We start from the raw sequence: 22,096 nt of genomic DNA, 5'->3' as shown, positions 1-22,096 counted from the left end.
TTTCCATCCACCACTGTTTTACTAATAATAGGATTCTCTAGTCAGGTGCCATTAAACAATTGCAGAAGGAGAGGATGCACTGAGCTTGCAATTAAGAGAGCTCCAGCTCAACTTGAAACAGTGGAAAACACAATAAAAATATGACATTTCTGTTTGTCTCATGTGTTAATTTGAGGAAGGTTACAGTCTCCTCTTCGCTCCACACCGATCTGATGTTTTTGTCTGACAAGTGAAGTTGAAGTCACATGCTTCATTTATGTCATGATTCATTTGCTAAGCCTGTTTACATTGCACTTCGTCCCATTATCTTGTTTACATTTTGAGGTTTGATATTCAACAACTTGGACTTGTGAGTCTGTATGTTAAAAGACAAGGCTGGCAGTATTCTGTATTTCCTTAATATTATTATTACTCCATATACTTAAAGAACTGACTGCTACGTATAAATCAATCAGTGATTAGAAGATTAATCTCTGATACAATACTTATGCACAAACAGTACAGTAATCCCTTCAAAAATGATTACAACTTGATTATCACATTCACAGTTGAGTATATTCGTTATATGTATGAATAATACTTCAATACTTCCTTGTCTCTCTCTGCTGGTCCTGTCCTTGAGGGAACTTGGCAGCAACGTCTGGAAGCTACGATAATGTTATCAGTATTCTAGCCATCTCTAACTTTGCTAACTTTTCAGTATTGTTTTGGCCATTTCGGATGACACAAACTCTATAAAACACATACAAAGAGTCTTAGAGACAGTCACATACATTCATGTACATTTAGCTTCATCATTAACATATAACACATATGCAAATGCGAACAGGATACAGCAATGTACTTTGTACATTAGAACGTGTTCATTTTCTTATGTATTGGCATGTTTCGGATCACTGTTTTGGTAGTTGCAGTTGTCTGTGTTAAACTTTTCTTCTCACTATCTCGCCCCCTGCTTGTTTATCTGCTCTTTCTCATTTATGCTGGAAAAAACAACAACTGGTAACTGATACATTATCAGTCTCCCAAGTGTTCTCTGCTCATCTCTCACTCTGAATTGTATGGTAATTTTCGATGTATGCGCAGCACCCAAGCACATACTGTACCTGACACAATCTGTGTTCTTTCAGCTAATTGCAGCGCAGTGACCACACTGTGGACACAAGATTCCCATCTCCTTGGGTGTGCTCTTGCAGCAGGCTTCATTACAGTCCAAAGAAAGAACTCCTGTAAGCAATTAAGTATACCACATCTGAGCGGGGAGACCTTTGAAGGCTATTTTAATGTCAAATCAGCTTCCGTCTGGAGTGTGTCACAGGAGTTTTTACATTTTTTAAATGTAATCTGGGCTTCACTTTGTTCCTGAAGGCTGTTTGTGATGGTGTTTGATGTTGAAACTGTTTAAGTGGTTGTATTGAATGATAAAATTTTCAGGATGTGCTCTTACCACAAATTAAATTTAAGAGATTTCGCCTCGGACATTAGCAGCTATTGTTATAGAGAATTGTGCTGTTTGTACAGACGGAACGTGTGGCTTTCCTCAGCCAATGACTGAGTTGAGATCTTCCATGGCAGACAATCTCACCATCTGCATTAGTTTTAAAAGTGAAGTAAAACATGTCAGCAAGTCCCATGGCTCATTAAGATGTATTAGTTTACCCCTCAAGAGATTACAATAAGTTGTAAAGTCTTATTTCTCCCCCCGTATTTTGACTTCTTCCAAAGTTTTGCTTCAGTTTTTTTTAGTAGTCGCTGCAGATGGAGTGGCAGCACTCCAACCTTCACATTCTTTATACCAGACTGTCATAGTCAAACATTAACCGACCAGTAAATTTGTTGTGTTTAGAAATCATTTAATTAAGACCTTTCTTGGTCTCTGTGTATATGTTACATATTTATTGTTCTTCTGGCTAGTAGTAAAGTGTGAGCAGTGGACCAATAACAATTTATTTCATCAGTTTAAATCAGATTTTAAATAAAGGTCTAAGGTTATGAGGTGACATTTTCATTAAATCGTTTTGTGAAGCCTTTCTTGACTTATAGCGCTTTAGGACTAGGGATGGCTTTTATCTGCTAGAGCATACATATCTGCTCTTTAAATCACTTGTACTGTTTCCTCCTCTGAGAACTAAAATAAGAAACCAAAAGTGAGAAATTTACATTTCATACGGTTTGGTTTCATGATGGTGCCTTCTAGTTTCACATTAATCCAGCAGGATACTGTTATCCTGTTTTCAATTGGTGTCGGAATAATCAGAAAAATTTGTTCCCAACTGGGAAAATTCACGGGAACGCTCCCTCAAGTTGGAATAACAACTGTGAAAAGTGGACATATTTTGCTTGCTGAAGTAAGGTAAAGGTAGGCGAAGGTACTGGTGCAGCAGGTCTGGGACGAAATCACTAATGTAAAGCTTCAAACTGTTTCAGCACACTTGGACAGTAACATTAATCTTCACTGTTTAAATTTTTGCAGAAAAAATATACAACAGAACTGTGTAGTATTGTAGTATCCATGTTGTTTGAACACACCAAAGTCGGAAGAATGACTTCTTAACTCGGAAAATGGGATCATACGAGGAGCAGTGAATGCAGCGTTAGTTCTCCGTTAGTGTCTATTTAGCTGGATAACTTGATTCCATAGAGCAAACCCAATCCTAGTAACATCAGCCTTCTATTGTAGGCAGACAGTCACATTGAGCCACAGACTCTGAACAACAACCCACATTAGCTTTCCTGCTTAAGTCTCCTTCTTATCCAACTTACAAACATGAACACACATCCTGTCCACCACCTCAGCTTGTTGAACGAGCACCCATACAAACATTCATCGGTGAAAAGTGCACTGCTAATGTCAGGCAAGATATCTAATTAGCTGCTCAGCATGTAAACTGAACTGTAAATGTCACTGTGGTCCAGTTAGATGCTGCTGTGGTCCTTACTCTTCAACACCACTAACAACACACTGTCTGCCCATTGCTCGTAAGCTACAGCGCAAGCTTGTTTACTGGAGCTCAGCCTGCCAGCTGCTGTCAGTCAAACACAGACAGGGACACGCCCCTCCAGTAGCTAACTGCAAAAGGAGCATTTCTGATATTTTTTTATAAGACTTTTGCCCCCTTCCTTTTAAGTGATAAAAAAACTAAAAACCTATTTTAGAAATAATGTTTGTAATTCAGTAGCTTGCATTTTAGTCTGGTAAACAGTCCACTATGTACCACCTCAAGGGCAAGACGGGTGTCGGGTTAGAGCTATTTTATCTAGTCTAGTGTGGAATCAGGTGGGATACATAGCTATTCTGTTATTACCTTTTTATGTTTAGAAACAGTTGTTATTTGACCTTATAGTCAGCATCGATGCAGTGATTATTGCAGAGTGTCTTATGTTTTATGCTAACCAAAGTGACCGCTGGAAAGCTGCTAGTGGATGAGCCGCCTTTGAAATAATCCATGTTTGCAGGGTATTGTTCCCAGTTTGCTCTAGAGGCTGATAATTAGCACATATTGGAGTGTATTGTTCCTGCATTGCAGCCATACTGCAGCTTATGTATTTCTTGTCTCTGTTAGGCATTACAAAAGATTGCTGTGTTCTAACTTTTCATCATATTGAATACCGAGGTTTTTAAGTGTCCCCCTGTCACTTTATGCCGTCTTTTGTTTTAAGGTTTCAAACGTCAGAAAAAGTCCATTCAGCCAAAACTCAGTTTGCCTCCAAGGGAGAACAGCCTGGTGGACTGCATGATACCACCCAACCTGCTAATTGCATTGCAGAGCAATTGATCATCCAGTTCTGTTCTCTATGTAACTTAATATTTTTTGTTGCCATAACTTCTGAAACCACTGCAGTTTCAAGTAAAGTGCCTTGCATAAGCATAGTCCTTGAGGAAGTTACCACATTTGAATGAATATGTATTTTTAATCTGATCAATCAAATTTTTACTGGTGTTTTACCACCTTATCCCATTAATGATGAGGAATCACACACTTAAAATTGTATTATTTAAAGGTGGTTTCTAGATGGATACAGCTCTCTGAATGTAGCCGCTAACTCCAGTGAACCATTTCACTTTTATTTGTATGGCATTCTTGAGATATTAGGAGTTGTCAAAAGTTCCACTGCAGCATTAAAACTACTGAAAAGTGACTGCCGGATGCATACAACTCTGTGTATGTCAACTTAATACTCCTATTTATTCTTTACGTCAGATTTATAAAGGCATGCATGCCATGCAAGCTCATGGTTGTATATATGTCAAACATTGTAAAACTAGGCGCACACTCCCTGAAGGAATAGGGCCTCTGCTAATTATATATAAATAAATCTGATTTTAACAGTGCAAATATGTTAGACACGATGCATTGCGAGTTCGTCCCAAAATGTATCTCATGCACACTTTGTTAATCGGGGCGATTGCATCTTTGAGGTTTGTGCCGGCGCACTAATGCCTTTGTGGAATCTTCCCATCCCTATAAACAGTTATTATTAGATTTTGTCCCTTTCCATCTGTTAATAAACAAAGTTAGCATGCCGATATGAAAAAAATATTTATTAGCATTATTATTGTGAGCATGTTAGCTCTGTATGCTAACAATAGCCTTTAGCTCAAAGCACTGCTGTTAAGTACAGCCTCACACAGCCGCTAGCAATGCTGTAGCCTGGTTCAGATGTATTTTATTCCAACCAGTTTGCACTGTTTGTTTTTTTCCTTCTTAAGATTGTTTCCATATGATAAAATTCATATTCTGGGTGCCTCAGTCATGTATGTACTAATGACAGGTGCTGTAGTGTTCCACTGCAGCACCATGGTGACAGGACAGGAATCCCTGGTCATCATATTACCTTGTTGCCACCTGCCTGTGCCTCCTTAGTTATAACCTGGTAATGGCTTTAGGCAGGCTACAGTTGAGAGGGCCTGTCTGAAGCCCTTCGCATTTTCTGTGGGAGCTGAATGAATAAAAGATAGAGTTACAATAGGAAGACATCTGTGGAAAAAATATAAACAAAACATTACTCTTTCTGGCACAGCCACAGCCATCTTGACACATGAGATAGGAGCTCAGTTTCTCAAAAATAAATATCTATCCATAAAAACTTTATAGATAACAAAACAACTCTTAATACAGTAATATATTGTATCATATTTAAATAAGAGTGAACTGAGTTGTCTCTGAATAGCAGAAAAAAAGCCGCCATCAGACCTTTTGTTACCTTATTGCTTTTCTGTGGATATTAACATCAACTCAGCTCAATTGTCCTCTAAAACACAGAAAATGACTCAATGACAGGATAACAAAAAGTAAACCATGGATACAATGTATGATGTGGAAAATCATATATACTTGATCATATATTACTGGAGGCAGTCCCATTACATCATATTTTATTTTCAAAACATGATTTGGACCATCTGACATTAGCTTGAATAATTGGTCAATGGCAAGTGTTATTTAATTAGTCTTTAAAATTTTCACTTTTTCAATTAATTATATTTTTATTAGTCTATAATGAAATTATTATATCAGACTCAATAAAAACTTGAAAAATACACCTATAGATACTTGTGGTAAATTTGGTTTAATACTAAGTCACAGCATTCTGGGAGCAGAAAAACTAACTTTTCTCGTTTTAATTAAGAAGTCAGGCAATAATTGTCCTTTGTCCATCATTCTGTGATCTGATTTTATTCTGCACATGGCATGAGTCTATGGACAGCGACAGTGAAAGTAGTTAATAACGTTACCTGTTGAGAAGTTGAGGTGTTCTGCTGCAGCCTGTCGCCTGCAACTCTATATCTAACTGTGGCTGCTCCTTGTTGTTCCATTACTCCCTGCATTTTAAACTGCTCTGCTGTCACCAAAAAAGCTGGACTATATTTTTGTTAAGCGATAGCATCCAATGTCAAGCTCACTGACAAACAATTTGCATTTCTTGTGACTAGCGTATTTCATAATAAAAGTCAATGTGTTTTGCCAGTTGAATGCTTTTAATTTGAATCTGCAGCAGTAGGAAATGTTTGTTTATGGCAGTATTCAGTTTGTTAGCCGTTCCCTAATACTGCATTTTTTACAGAAATAAAAGTAGTCTGCTGGCCGTAAATGAGTACTCGGGTGACTGGCTGGTAGCTGCCGCTTACGGAAAGCTCTGATAACCTCTTTAAAGGGAAACTTCACCGAGTTTACACATTAAAGTCTGTTTACAGGTGTTGGGGAGTTCTACTGTGAAATGTGAAAAAGTTCTTTAAAGCCTTTAGTGTCTCCAGAGGGAGCTGTGCAAGGGCTGATAAATTCACTCGAGTCAGACTCAGTTGGAGCTGAAGACTACAACTTTGAAAATGAAAAAAATCTGGGGGTGCAGAGTTAAAAAGTAGTGAGCTTACCAGACCTCTGTTGCCTGCCCCTCATCTCTGCTTGAGGCTAGTGGCTCCAGGCTACATTAGCTGCTTCTAGCATAACACACCCAAATCTTAGACTGAACAGCAGGATCTTGAGTTGCATTCTTGGTAATGTAAGCACCATGCTTTACAAGGAAGAAGAATGCGTCAAATAAAAAAAGATATCTCTCGTTCTGCTGCATTGATTTTTAACAGAGTCTGACAGCAGCGGCATGCTAATTCAGTGGAGTACTCTTTTAATACTGTGTCTATTGGTATTTAACTTTTGTGAGGAAAACATAGAATAACTTTAAACCAAATTCAACTTGGAGACTGATCAGCCCACTATCCCTCAGAATTCCGTTGTCACGATATACGCCCATGGGCAACACTGGGTTACAAAGCAGGAAATACTGTACCCTTTATGTAATGCAGAGGTGGGGGTGGTGAATGAGAGTGTCGTCTGACTTTCTTGCAGGAGACCAGAGTTTGTCCCTTTACAGAACTGCAATTTAGTGATGTTCTTGTGCCATTTTATGTTTACCGATACGGATTCTGATTCCTGAACTTTGCATATTACATCTGATATCCGATACATCTGTGTTTAAAAAATAAAATGAAAAATGTATGTATGTATGTATGTATGTATGTATGTGTGTATATATATATATATATATATATAATGTATAGGTATATACCTATTGTATAGGTAGACAGACACACATACTCGCTGATATATCAGGTTCCGCATTTCAGGCTGTATCTTTAATTTGCCAATCACCTTTTTTTAACCGTAACCCCGATCGTTCCCTAACCCCAACCATAGTTGCCATGCACAGATATTATCAAAAGTGAGAATTTTAGAGATACTGGCACAGAAACCCTTTTCATTGTTGCAGAACTGTACAATATTGTCCAGTGTTGTTGGCACATACATACTTAAGCTTTGTGTTTTACCAGCAGTGCCGTTTTTTCCTCATACATCCCCTTATAGCCATTTGCCTGTACTTTTCCTAATGTGTTTTTCCCCACAACATTGCGACATATAAAAGAGTTTTAACAATTGCCATCTCATTCTGTTTATGGTCTTTGTTGTGTGATATAGTGGCTCTCTGCTTTTTTTCATATGGTTAATATTAATATTAATATAATGTCACAAGAGTAGTAACGGCCTTCCTTTTTGCTGCAATGGTGTGTTAAACCCACATAAACTACAGAAGAACACAAATAAACAACAAATACAATCATTCTCTCTCTATCAGTCATAGTTTTTGCCATACATCTTGACAAATCTTGACAATTAACACTTCGATCAGCTCATATGATTGTGGTTTAATTATTTTCCATGGCCTGCTTTAAATTAAACATCATTTGTGCACCTGGGGTTATGATAGTGTGGAGGTCAGATGTTTTTGTTTGGTATCCAGTCACCTTTATGCTAATCCATGCCTACTGTTGACACTATTGATCGCCTCCATTGGATACGCCCAGAGCTCTTTGTCCCCCAATTACTTTTTGACCTGATGAGAAATTGGATGCTTAGTGGCTCCTGAATTTTGAATGAGCATTTATTTTTAGAATTGTGATAATTAAAAGTTACACGATAACTCATGAAATTTCTCTGATTGGTCCTGACCGGTGTCTGTTATACGTACCTCACAGCTCTATTGCAATGCCCCTGTTGGGGAAGAAAGAAAAGCCCGGGAGTCACAGCCAGAGGGGATGAAAATCTAGCCTAAGTGTTCTGGACAGGTGGAATAGTTTTTTAATTAATAGTTTTTTCATGTCTGCTTTTGAGTATCACTTAAGTGATTTCCATATTGTATTTTCAAGATTAGGAATGTCTCTGTTTAATACTTTAAATAAGGCGTGAAAGATTTCTCGACAGCCATTGTGGCTAGCATTTCTTCTGACTCATAATTTAGTAGTCTGATGATAATAATGCCATCCACAATCCTGGCTGTCTACCGATTCAATTACAAGGCCTGGTGTTGCATATTCAACTTGTTTTTCTTCCCAGTCCCATTTCTTTGAGATCATTTCTCTGAGTTTATGAATATTTAAAGTGGAGCGTTATTCACAAAATCTTTATTTAATGCTGCCTACATTCACATCCTCTGAGAGGATTTTAAAAGGCTTTGGTTATGAATCAAGCAGGGACGTGTAAACTGTTGTTTTTACAGTGAGCTTGCATCTCCCCTTCTGCTGTGCTTTTGTTAAAATCAGCCTGCGTGCTGTTCCTGCACTCCCTAAGAGCAGGAATGGCTCACCTGCATAGACAGAGCACATGCTTTATTCAGGTGATTTATCATTCATTTGATGCTTCTGGCTGAAGTGGATGCAGCTGAGTCATTCGTCACAGGTAGAAGGGGCGGAGGCATAAATTAGAGAATTCTGTCTAGTGACGAGCGGCCAAAGGACCCGTAGGTAAAAGGCCAATCAGCAGCATTGTTGCTCTGGGAAGCTTATTGCAGAAGAAAGATCATAGTAGCACCAGTCTCTTTAGCAATGTGCAACCTGCAGCAGGTACAATGAAATCAGTTGTTTTTTTTTTTTTTCTTCTTTTGCACAAACTACACAGGCAGTAACCAGAATAAATGCTAAATACAAAAGCCTTTTGGTGGCAACAAGCACAATAGTGTCATTTTGTTTTCCTTGTCCAAAAATATTTGCAAATGCAAATTTGGCAAGTCTTGCCATCTTTTATCCCAGCGGAATCATGCTCAGAAATACCGTGTTTATTGAACTAATTATTTTTTTATTTCATTTGTTTGTTTTTAATTTGCCTTTCTCTCCCTTTTTGTGTGTGCAGAGAAAGTGTTTGGGGAGTTTCTGAGCTGGGAGCTAGAAGAGGCTTTGTCTCACCTGCCTCTAAAACCTGGCCAGTCTGTGACACTGACTGTCAGCATCAAAGTCAAGCTGGACTTCTCTGGGCAGGAGAACCTGCTGCAGGACCTCAACGACGGTGAGTTAATACAGATGGGCATGCACACTGTAAACCTGCTTAATAATGCAAAAAAAAACCATTCTAAATAGGTCCAAAGTACAACAAAGTTTATTTTAAGCAGGCTCTCTGCAGGGTTGAATCAAGTGTAAAATCCAATAATCTAAATTTTAACCCTTAAAAACAACTACAAAATGACAATTCCAATTTTTCCTTCATACTTGTTTTTGCCAATATGGATTTGATATGGTCTGAAATTTCATTCAGTATGGTTTTAAAAAAGAACACTTCAACCTGTTGAAACCTGCAGAAACCACCAATCACCACTGATCCAGCTCCATTATCAGGGCATAATGTGTCCAGTGCTTCTTAGTAGATATCTGCAAAACTAATGACATTTTCACCAGCTTCAGTTGTACTTTGTGTTCAGAGCTGATTAGCAAATGGTATCTATGCTTACACTCTAAACTGAGATACCGAACGAGGTAAACACTGTACCTGCCAAACGTCAGCATGCTAGCGTTGTCACTGTGAGCATGCTGACGTTAGCATTTAGCTCAAAGCACTGCTGTGCCAAAGTACTGCCTTGCAGAGCGCCTAGCATGGTTGTATGGTCTCAGTCTTGTTAAGTGATGATGTTATGATACAAGTTTACAGGTTTATATAATTAATCAATACTAATAATAAAATGATTAACTCAAATGTTTCACCTTTTGTCAAGTCAGAAATTCTCTCAATTAGCTGCAAATTAATTACTGTTTCATTCATTACTCTATGTTGAATCATATTTTAACCCATCTTAAGGTAATTTTGCACATCTCGTTCATCTTGACAAATTATTCAGTTATCAGATGTTACAAGGACGAACTGAAACACTGAAAATGCTGGTTGCATTTTGATTTGACAAAATGCAAAGAGAGTGGCTTTTTTGCAAATGGTTTTGTCCATATATTCATTGATATAGGGACATAAATATACATATATAGTGTTGTGGACAAAACATGAGAATCACATCTCAGTATAATGCAATATATTTCAACAGCACCACAAACTAAAGCCTTCCAAATGACCATAAAGTTGAATCAGCACCTCTCTAAAACATCCTTGAAGGTATAAATTCATTGCAGGGCTGTTGTATTAGACTGCATTGATTTAGTTAGTGGTTTATTAAACTAGAATCTGAGTACCTCTTTCTTATATAGACAAATGTTTTCTTCCATTTGTCTTGAAGTGGATTGTAGTAGTATTGTCATACCATGTTTAATCCGTCCATCTGAAGTTACGCTAATATCAGATTCAGAAATGAGTGTTAATGTGCCACTGTACATGGAGCACTCTTTGTTACGAGCATTCAGGCTGCCTTAATTAAGATTCAGCAGTAATAGGAGAGAGGTCTCAAGGTCTCCACACCTCCATTTCTCTCCTAGCTTCTGGCTTCCTCACTTCAACTGTCGGATTTCCTCTCTTCTAATTCTCATTCCTGGTGCGGAAAAAAAAAAAGTCTGACCTTCTCCCCTACCTTGAAGCTCATTCATTGTGTTCCTTCTCCAGTCTTTCTCATAGTTCACGCTCAGCCTCCTTTCTTTCCTGCCTGTTTCCCGACCTCTCTACCTCCTTTTTCAGACTGTTAAAGCTCTTCAGCACAGCCTCTATGGGCTGATGAATATTAATGGGAGATCAATATGGACCTGCTTCCGCACCACAGAGACTTTACGCTGTGTGTTTATGTGTGTGTATGCATGTGGATTCAGATGACTGAGAAAGTAAATACACACGACTCCGTATGTTTATCTCATCCCCAGTGCCACTCTCCTCGTGAGGTCATTTAAGCGATACTGTTTCAGTGTTTTAATTAGCTTAGCAATAATTGGGGCCCTGAATTAAGAAGATAAGACATGGTTCGTCTAAACAACAGCTCTGGATTGAGTTATTGTGGTGACATTATGGGACGCAGTTTTTGCTAAACATATTCGATGCTATCTACCGCTCTAATACGTAAATGAAATCACATTAATAATGCTGTGTTAATATGCTGATGAACTTATTTGCATAAAGCGAGTTGTTTTGCTTTGTTTTCAGTCCGTTCTCCTTTGTGCTGGAAGACTAACAAGTTATGCCATCTTTCTTAATTAAATTGTGGAATCTTGATTATTTTAGGCACAGCTGACACTCGCAACAACTGTTCAGTTGTATTCCTTAGCCACCACATATGGTCACATTTACATTTTAGCTCTGCCACATTGCACCATTAGTGAACCATTACTTTGATTGAGGCAACAGCATAATAGGCTTTACCTGACTATCCAACCGAGAGAAACATTCTTAAAGTAGGTACAGCTAGCTGTCTTTCCAACAGTTGGATTAGAAGATCGATACAATGCTCAGTGTCCGTGGAGCTGAGCCAGGAGGTGATTGTCTTAGCTTAGCATAAACACTGTAAGCTTGGGGAAACAGCTAGCTTAGCTCTGTATAAGTTAAAAATATTTGTCTTCCAGCACCTCAGTTAACTAGTTAACACATCGTACCTTGTTTGTTTAATCTGTACATAATACAAATCTTTACATAAAATAAATTATCATTGGTGGTGAATTTCTGTGCTGGAACTCTTTCTCACAAACCAGTGCAAAGAAGCTGTTTCACCCTGTTTCCTGTCTTTGTTCTGAGTTAGGCTAATTGCCACCTGCCTCTTGCTCATAATTGGTTGCTAAACATGGTTTAGGTGTTTTCTGTATAGGTAAATTAAGTTCATTTATTAAATGTTCCATTATCACTAAAGGAGGCAGAAGAATAACAAAACATTTGACACACTGAGCAACAGAGAGCAGGAAACAGAGAGAGAAGCCATCGCTACCTGCTAAGCTAAAACACTGTAGCTAGCAGAACTGAATGGTGTGTAAACTACTGTGGGAGTAGCGACAAAGTTGTTAAAAGCAGAGAGCTATAGGTGCTTGGGCAGAACTAGTGTAAGTTTAATGCGGGTAATTATCCGCTGTAATAAAGAATATAACGCATTTAACAGGCAGCTATGCAGCAAAAATATGCTACCAGCAACACAGAAGCACTGGCAGCCGGAAATGCGCTGACTGCGTCACGTCAGAGGGGGTCACGTGTTTTGGTCACTAGATGCCGTTATGACTCTTGTTGTATTGTATTGATCTTGTTATTGACCTAATAGATATAAAAACATATATTTGAATAGGTTAAACTTAAGTGTTTTTGTAGAACGAATAATTGAACATCATTTTTGGCCTGTTTTGACAGCAACTACTTTACAGCAATTATAATAATGAATCCAATTTTAATATGATATTCAAATTTACAAATGCTACAGAACACGTAGAACCTTTGGCCTCTGAACCTTTGTTTCAGACGTATTTAATTGAAATCTGTTAACTTTATGAATATTCATTGTCCTTGATAGCAGCAGGTAGGTCAACACAATCAGTACTGAATGAAAATAGTCTTAATAAAAACAGCTGCTCCCACCCCAACATGGAAAGTCTGAAAATAATTGTGAATGTGTGGATGAATATGAATGGATTTCTCCATTTTGCCCAGGTGGAAAGATCTGCATACGCACTCTGTTTCTCTTTCATCCCTTCTCATGTTCGAGCTCCACAGCCTAAGGAGAAATGATAGCTCACAGCTCAGGCAGTGTTGGAGTCTCTGTCATGTGTATGCTGTGTATGCTGGTATTGTGTTATATTCAGCACTTCACACTCACACACAAGTCTAGCAGCCCCCATATGACCAAGGTTTAGCTTTTACGGTCTATCATGCTGTACTGAAGGTGGGAATTAGTTTGTCCCTGATAAACAACTGTCGAGAGCGATACTGCGTACCGTCAGTGGAAGTTTTCACTAATTATGTGCTATTTATTGGTCGCCTGTATTTACATGCGCATTGTGGAGGAAGTCAATCCATCAGCCTTAACTGTGATGTTGCCTGGCAGTGCTGCACTCGATGTCCTTTGTGTTTCAGCTGAGGCAGAAGGGGCAAATCAGACAAGGCCACAGAAAACAGTGCAGAGGGAACATTCAAAACAGGCCGAGCCTCATTGATTTATCCTCAGACGAGTTTATCCCTCACTTTGAGTCCGGCTCGAGACCACGACACCATAACTCAGGATCAGATGGGAGTGATGTCATCGCTCAGGACTAATGGGCCTTGACTTACAGCGAGCTTTATTGTGTTAAATGGTGTGAGTGTTGTACCTAATGACAATGCTACCGCCTACGTTAATGTTGAGATTGTCTTTGATAACTGCACCTCGTACCACAGTAAATGTCTGCACCAACAGCAGAGTAAGGAGACACAAGGAACACATTATACCTACTAACAACATGAATATATATTTAGAAGTTCAGTTGAAGTTCTATTTGTTTGTCCTCAGTCGACATCGGTGAGAGAATGCACTGCTGTCCTACTTGAGTAGTTACTTTTAAATTACTTTTACTTTCAACTTACACCAGCAAGCTTATCACCCAAGAACTGTTTTTAAAGTAATAACCTGCGACATGTTCATGTTAGATTTCTCTTTTACTTCTCTCTGTTGTCAAGTGATACAAGAGCGCTGTAATTCAACCTGTTCCTATTTCATGAAAGGTTTTATATTTGCTGTTCTGAATATTTGGAGTCTGGTAGGAATCTTCTCTAAGGAAATAAAATAATTGTAGCAAATAAGGATGGGTATCGAGTCCGTAATTAGTCCGTAGCACTAATTGTTAAAAGTATTAAAAACTGGTCTTAAGCGTCTGGACAGGTTTGTATTTGTGTTTACACATTTTTCTTTTTAAACATCATCTTGATTGTAATCAAAGGCCCGATTTGCACTCAGTCCTTTCATGTGTCTTGGCTGCATCCGATAGCAATTGGATACCAAGGCAGCTAAGAAGCATTTGATACAGATTGATTTCTGATTGCTCAAACCACCTTGGAATGTGATCCACTTTCAAGTAGAAATTAAGAATCTCTGTTTCTGATAAGCTCCAATATGTCCAACTTGGCACTCGCTAATACGAAAGTGTCTGAAAACAAAACAAATATGGATGCTTGGCCGTAGTCAGATCACACTCTTTTAAAGTCCAACCCTTTCTCCCCCTAAGTGTAACTACGTCAGTGAGCATGGTGTCTGTGTCCTGTGATAATGGCAGCTGTAATTACACCCAGATACGCCATTGTTCAGTCTACCTCATTAAAGCAACAGGAAAGAGCTGCTCCAGCATGTATGTAGCGTGTATCTGATCCCTGATCAGTTAAACCACTGAATGTTGTTGTCTGTGTGTGTAAAGGAGTGACTTGACTGAGAGCTGGTGAAGACGATAAAACCTTTGCCTTGCACGTAGTCCATTCATGGGAGTCATCCATGTGTTTGTATTAGGTTATGGATAGTTATTAGCTGGCTAGCTAAACTGTTATTGTTTCACTAATTACTAAAGTGCACACATTCTTCTTCTTCTGGGGTGTTTGGCTGTTACCTTACTAATTCCCATGTAGCCAACAGAGATGCATTTATAGCTAAAGTGAACTAAATCGCATCTTGATTTTATCTGTCTGTTAGTTCAGGTTTGTATTTCTCCAACTAAGGTATCATAAAATGCTTTGGTATCGACACTAGGAAGTCAGGCTTAATATTTACAATAGTAATTTCATATTATTCCCTGTTTAGGTAGCAAAAGAAGATGTTGTTCTTCCAGTTCTGGTTTGTTGGAAATAAATAGGAGAACTGAGCGGTTATACTGAGCAGTGATAGCCACCATGGCTGAACAGACAAAGATAAGAGTGCAACCTACAGAAACCCAAATAAACCTAATTAACAGAAAATCAAAAGACCATACTATGGACACCTTGTTTGACAGGTTCGACAGTGACTGTCTATCACTAATGATTTTAGTGCTGAAGTCAAGGGTAAAGATACATTGCAAGCCGTAAAATAAAAAATGTGTAGTAGAAAATTAATATCATAGTTGACACAAGTTAAACACCATGTGAGTCTCTGCATGCCAGACATTTGTTAGTGCTGTTAAAACAACGCAGTTGTTTATATATGATTTCCCTCTGACTTTAATGGAGTGTCCAGACCCACTGGAATGGCTTTCAGTAATGACTTTAATCATTTGTTCAGATCTTTGTACAACAGATTTCTGCTCATCATGTAGCCCCATTCCCCTATCTCACTCTGTAAGACTGATAGAAGCGTAATGATGTTCTTACAGTTTCAATGTTGCGTGTCAGCTCAGAATAACAGTGTGGTTTGGAATGAGGCACTGTATGTTTGTACTGTAATATCTTCTTTTGTCTTCTGTTTGAATTGGATTAATGGTGCATTTGATGTCCAGAAAAATACAAAGCTAGGTATCTGTCAGAGTGGTTTTACAGTACTCACAGTCATAAAAACTGTTATTGTCCTTCCTAGTCCATACAGTACATGGTCAGTGAGGGTCAGGTCAACCAGTCTTTGGTGTTTGAATTATATTTTCCATTGTCATGATTCTCTCCCTTGAACCAGGATATTGAACTGGTTTTTAAATGTTTACACTGTAACAAGACATATTTTCCGTATTTATTATTACTGTCTTCCAGGAAAAAGGCTTGTTAATGTGAATGCAGAGATCGACAGTATCTCATGAACCTTCAAGTCTGTGCTAATAATGTAACAATCATTCCACAAGTGACACTCCCAATCTTTGCTGTTCTACCTTAACTCAGGCAGCGAGGTGGCCACTGATACAAATGCTGAGTTCACCCGATTCTCCCCAAGGCTGTTTGACAGAGAACTAGACAGATACTGATTGGAAGGAGGGCATAAAGGAGGGGATGATTGTGAGCAATGCCATCGTCAATCACGCCACCCATTACTCACACAGCCTCTGTGCCACAGGACACGACGAGTCATGTGTACCTCCTGAAACAGACAGCGTACCGTAATGAAGGATGCAGTTCATAAAGTCTAAAAGCGTTATCTGTATTTTTGGTGCTTTCCTCTTCTGCCCCTCTGAGTCTATGTCCAGATGCATATCTAATCTGTTTAACCGCAGGATACAGAGAATGAGGCAATAACAAGAAGAGATTGCTCTCACCAGAGCAGTGACAGCGATCGCTAAGGACAAGTTTCACACAGTTAAGATGCCTATACACTGTGCAATGTTAGGCTGTCCCAGATGAAGATCATACTGTGAGACATGTCTACCTTGGCCGGTTCAGAGCTGTGCTGACGGCCGGCACCATAATTCTGACGGTGTCTGAAATTCAGACTCAATCACAGTTTGCAACCACCAAACCAACCAACACCATACGGTATGAAATGACGCCGAATACAATGGCTGGAGTGACAGTGTAGGTGTTATTTTTGAAGTTGAGCAGCAGTGGTTCAGTGACTTACACTGTCTGGTATGTCTGTTTGCAATTCTTTCTTTTGTATTTACATCATAAAGCAACGATTCCCCTGAACATCATCACACAGTCTGACAATCCTCAAATTTAATATTTTACAGCCTTACAGAGGTTGTGTCTAGCAATTTTTTTTTACCCATCTTGGTCGGTATGACATTAAAAGAACATGCTGATTGTTGTTATCACACAGTTTGCAGGAGCCTTTAGCTGTGGGGTTGACTTGTGCCAAGACTTGTTGTTCAGATCATGAGGTAGAGTCCACTTGATCTGCAGTGGGCAGGTTGTAGACAAAGGGGTCTAGTTTTATTTTATATTTATGTTGTAAATTCACTTATTTCTTGCTGACAGTGTTTGGTGTTATGCATTACCTTAGTAGTTAAGTGGACTTGCCAATGATAAGAACTTTCCAGACTAGCAGTATAATGAATTACTACTCTGGGTGTGTAAGTTAATCGATCCAGGGCTCCTTCTGTCCACATGCCAACATGTCTGTGAGCAAACCTCTGAACCCCAAATTGCTCCCAACGAGTGTGTAAGTGGGACAGTGTAAAATAATGTAATGTGATTTAGAATTGACTCATAATTAGTCACAATTCTTTATCATATGAGCTATATTAGATTGGTCAGGGTGGCAAGAACACAGGACACAATTGGTTTCTGAAAATTGAAAAACAAAACAAAAGAAAATACTGGCCGGCCCCTTAGTTACCTCCACTGAAGGGAGAACCAGACCTTTATTTGAGGGAGCCTGTTATCACAACACATTCCGTTTACTGTTATAAATGACTAAAGAAACCAGAAAATATTCACATTTGAGGGGCTGAAATCAGAGAATTGGGAAATGTTTTCTTTTAAAAATGACTCAATACTTAATTATTAAAATACTGATTAATTTGATAGTTGATACTAATCCTTTGATCGTCCAATTGTTGCAGCTCTTTCGTTATTTCAAAGAAACAATGCAACAAGAAAATCTTGTTCCTGACTGTTAGCACTCACAGAAATTGATGAAACCTAATATGGGAATGAGTAGAGCCTATGCTTTTCTTTACTTTTCCCTATTATTAGAGGAACATCTTTCCTCCATTTTATGATGTCTTTTTTTACTAAGAAGCCTCCCTGTTTTCTGATCTGCTCTAGTTTGCTGTGTTTGTTCCTTCTGTTTGCTGTTTATACACCCTCACTTCCTCTGAGCTTACCTGTTGTAATGCTAAATGTTGCATAATCCCCATTTTCACAGCATTAATTCCATCAGTACAACAACTTATCTCACTCACACACAAAATCTGTTGCTCTGACCTTTTCTTTTAACAGAAAAACTCTTCCAGCTGGTTCTGTTTTACCAATCTTGCATGTGGTTTTTATGGAGTTGGTTAGTCTGTGAATATGTCTGTCTGTCTATCATGAACCCAATCGCCTGAGCTGCTGCAAGGGCAAGTAATTTCCCCTCTCTTAGGGGAAATTGCAGGGCTTTGCATTCCACTGACGTCAGAGAGCGATATGATTCCTTTGACGTCAGAGTGTGGGCTCTGGGCGTCATTTTTGAGGATTGTCTGAGTGGGTTGAAAGCAGCTGCCCCTGTGGTGGTGTCTAATGCAGCTGCTGATAGTGCAGCTGCTCCTGTGTCCACACTGCTTCTCTCAAGGTCATGAATATAAAATCATGTTTTTATCACAAGCTTATAGTAGTACCATGAAACCAATTATCAGATTTTCTATTATTTTAAAATATTTATATAACTAAATTACTGCTCCATGAGTGGGGAACAAGTATTATATTTGCTATCTAACAGGACGAGGTGGTCACAGTATGTTAATGTACATTGATGTAAGTAGAACATTGCGGTCTGTAAATATGTGTTTTATATCAGTGAGGGTAGACAAAATAGGAGAAACACCTTTCAATCTAATGTGATGCAATTCAACAACACCACAAACTGCAGCCTCCAAAATGACCATAAAGGTGAATCAGCATCTCTCTGAACATTATAAGCTTCATGGATAGGATTTATTGCAGGACTGGAGTGCAATTAAGTGTTTGCTAAGCCCCACCCCCCCTTAGTTACTGTCTAGAGAGTGGTCAATTGAGTATACTGTATGAATCACAGCCATAGATAACTGAAAAGAAAGATCCAACCTAACAAAAATTTATCACATTTAAACACTACAAACAAAACTATTTGCGCTGTAAATTTTATAATTCACACCTTGCCTTGCTACGTTTTTCTTATTCCTGTGCAATATTGAGATACGAGATGTGAGTGTGAAGACATTGTTTTGCAATGACATTCAACAATTATACAATGAGGCAAGTGGTAAAAATAAAAAAAAGTAAAATAAAAAAGGCACAGATATTAGCTTGTCCTCCAAAAATGGCCTCAGTAAGCAATCCGTCACAAGACATGTTGTGTTTTGTGCTAAGGGCTGTGATCACACATTCAAAAATTGGCAGCTAAATCAATATGCATGTACTCCTACTTTTGATCAAAAGCAACAAGTCCGGGCCAGTTTCCTGGGGTTCGTCTAGTCATTGTGAGGAATATGGCCCATCCAGGAAATACAGGGAATCACTAACTAAACATGAGACGGGTGAGGGAGGGGAAAGTGAGTACATTAAAAAGGTAATTAAAATCAAAATGGCTCCTGTCAAACCTTGTAATACATCACAGGCTGTCAATATCTAACAATGTGAGCCTGTTCCGCTGTTTATTGATAGCTTTGTCTCTATACTCTCTATACTTGCTGACTGTGTGATTCCATGGTGTCTTTTCAGATGGGATCAGTGTGACAGGCCTGCCAATCTCCAGTCCGCTTCGTCAAGTCCTCAAACCCAGGGCCGAGACCAAGACTGTCAGCAGCGAGTCGGGCAAGGCAGAGTACAGCCACGTTAAGGTGAATGAACAGTTAAAACTATTGTTTTGCTCAGTCCTGGATCGAGATACAAGCTGTTGTTTTCTTTGTGTTGTGTTGTGCTTTGAGTTTAGGGAAAAGCACATGTGCGCCTTTTCTGAAGATAATGGGATATTTAACCCTGTCATTGTCGCTCTTTGTTTCTATCTCTTTCTCTCTCTTTATGCCAAGCACATTGTGTACAGTGTATGCAGTGTCTTTGCAAAAGTTGAGGTAAAGCTGTAGCATTATTTCCTACCAAACTACAGCTTTTGGTATATGTCTATAGAAACTGAAACACTCAGTTTATTCAGCTGGTGTCTCACCTTGGCTGCAGATGCACTGTGCTCTTTGAATCCTGACTCAGAGCTCCAGCATAGGCATAAAACTGAGATGGAACTGTTTACAAGGTTTTTTTGTGAAATTGCAAAGAGTGCAAAGGGGGAAAATATATAGTGTGACAGTGAAAGAGAAGAGGCAAGATGGAAACTAGATTGACCCGATCAGCAGGGGGAGAAGGTTGAGGACTTGTGGTTGTCAGAGGGGTAGAAATGGGCGGGCTGACCGAGTCTACCTGCTGAGGGTCATCTGTAGCACAACAGCAACCACCACCTGCAAGTATGGTGGCGGCATTTTCTTGCCTCTTAAAAACCAGAAGAACCTCTTTCTCTCCTCTGTGAATCATCAGGAGGAAAAACAACGTTGATGTCTAGTGTTCAGATGTGCTGCCAAACAAAGTATACTTTTCTTTAGAAAAGTTTTGCAGGATGATGACTAATGGTGGAGAAAACACAGGAGGATGTTTTTTGTACATGGTCAAAGAAGGCTTAGTCAGTGACAACATTTTACATTTTTTACAGGAAGAGCAAAAAATTGTTAGACTAATCATAACATGGAGAAATAATGACATCGTGTTCCAGAATATCATCCTCATCCACACTGGTTATATGCACAGATTTCGCAAGATATTAGAACACGCGTAAGAACTATCCTCCATCCTAACCCAAAGCTGCTGTACTGTATGTGTGCAATGTAAATCTGAAGAGGGCAGTGCCTACACAGGAATTTGTTAGACGTTGGTCCTGATGGCTTCATTTTCTTTGTTAAATTGCTTTTAGATTTGAAAGGTTAGCTTCCAAGAAAATATACAACATACAATTAGCTTTTAGTCACTTAATTTGAGTGATTTTTTGTTCATCCTTAATGGATACCAGATATGCTAAACTTCCTCTAATTGTATCATTGTTTGTGATGTTCAGTATGTATTGGATGTAGTATGAGTTACGTCCCTACTATACTGACTACAAATCACCATAATGCTGCACAGCACTGCAGGTAAATAGCACAATTCATTCCCCTTTGGATTTATTGTCTAACTTGTTAGATATCCAATACCTTTACAGTAAGGGGAAAAGCCAATTACATAAGGACTCTTATCCTGCTAGAAGTCTGCTTAAAAGCAGGTTGTGAGGACACAAGCTCCTTCTCCTTTCATTTTGTAGACGTGTTGTGGACATACAGTAGACACCAGGGTGATTCATTTCACTGTGTGCTCAACAAAAGCCTGTGCACTGATTTGCCAGTATACTGTAGTAAATGTATTCTGGGTTTCCAGCTTCATGACTCATCATCGTTATGGGCTGTATTGTTTTCAGCAGTTTGACTCAAGCCCACAACAAGGGCTTGACGTATGCTGACGTACAAGGGGTGGACAGGTACAACACTGTTGACTTAAATCCAAGTAAAGTTATGAAATACAATATTTTGATGTTGTTTGTCTATAGAAAAAGTTTTAACTGATAGGGGGAAGACTATTTGAACCATTGCCATAAAATCATACAGGTAACATATTTGAACAATATCTGAGCTTTAATGTTGTGCTTTATTTACACAAGGTTGTTATTGTTACAGTTGTTGATGTGGATTAGACCTTTTTTTTCACAGTTCAGTTTACAGTTTACATAAATTGTAAAACAAACACCATTGCCACCCCACAACAAACATCCCCTGCTGTCATTCAATAATGTAAAAATTGCTCCACTTTAGAGAGGAATGTACAACATGGTAACAGCAACATCGCCTTCCATGGAGGCCGCCATGTTGAATTGCCATGTTTCTACAGTAACCCAGAAGGGACAAACCAAACACTGGCTCTAGACAGGGGCATTGATATTTTTCACGCAGTTTTGATGTGCAACTACGCCACTAGATGCCAGTAAATCCTACACATTAGACCTTCAATACAAGGCACTTAATAATGTGGAGTGCAATTGAGAAATTAGAGAAAGTATTAGTTAAAGGTTATAATGAGAGGTCAAGCAGAATTATTTTGTGGAATTAATTTTCCGAATTAATTTTGAAACACCCCTTGCAGGCGATTGGAAAGAATGCACTTTTACATTGCCTTTAGTTTTTACACCCGGATGCTCCAACTCATCCATTATATACTCTGTGTGTTTACTCCTCCCTGTTAGCTTGTACAAAGCCAGTGTGAACACAAACCAG

The 22,096-nt window shown here is 38.8% G+C and overlaps 1 protein-coding gene across 3 annotated transcripts in view; it reads left to right on the top strand.

The window, feature by feature from the left end:
• Positions 1 to 22,096, top strand: part of trappc9 (trafficking protein particle complex 9) — a 202,684-nt gene that overhangs the window by 49,729 nt on the left and 130,859 nt on the right. For all 3 annotated transcript variants that reach the window (XM_035681239.1, XM_035681236.1, XM_035681238.1), the window contains 2 exons: positions 9,180 to 9,332; positions 19,476 to 19,594. In XM_035681239.1, coding sequence (XP_035537132.1) covers positions 9,180 to 9,332; positions 19,476 to 19,594 — 272 coding nt within the window. The remainder of the gene's footprint in view (positions 1 to 9,179; positions 9,333 to 19,475; positions 19,595 to 22,096) is intronic.

This window comes from Morone saxatilis, unplaced genomic scaffold (genome assembly GCF_004916995.1).
Source record: "Morone saxatilis isolate NCDOM2014 unplaced genomic scaffold, NCSU_SB_2.0 Contig9, whole genome shotgun sequence".
Taxonomy (NCBI): Eukaryota; Metazoa; Chordata; class Actinopteri; family Moronidae; genus Morone; species Morone saxatilis.
The sequence above is the reverse complement of the archived record's forward strand: the minus strand, read 5'-3'. Positions and strand labels throughout refer to the sequence as shown.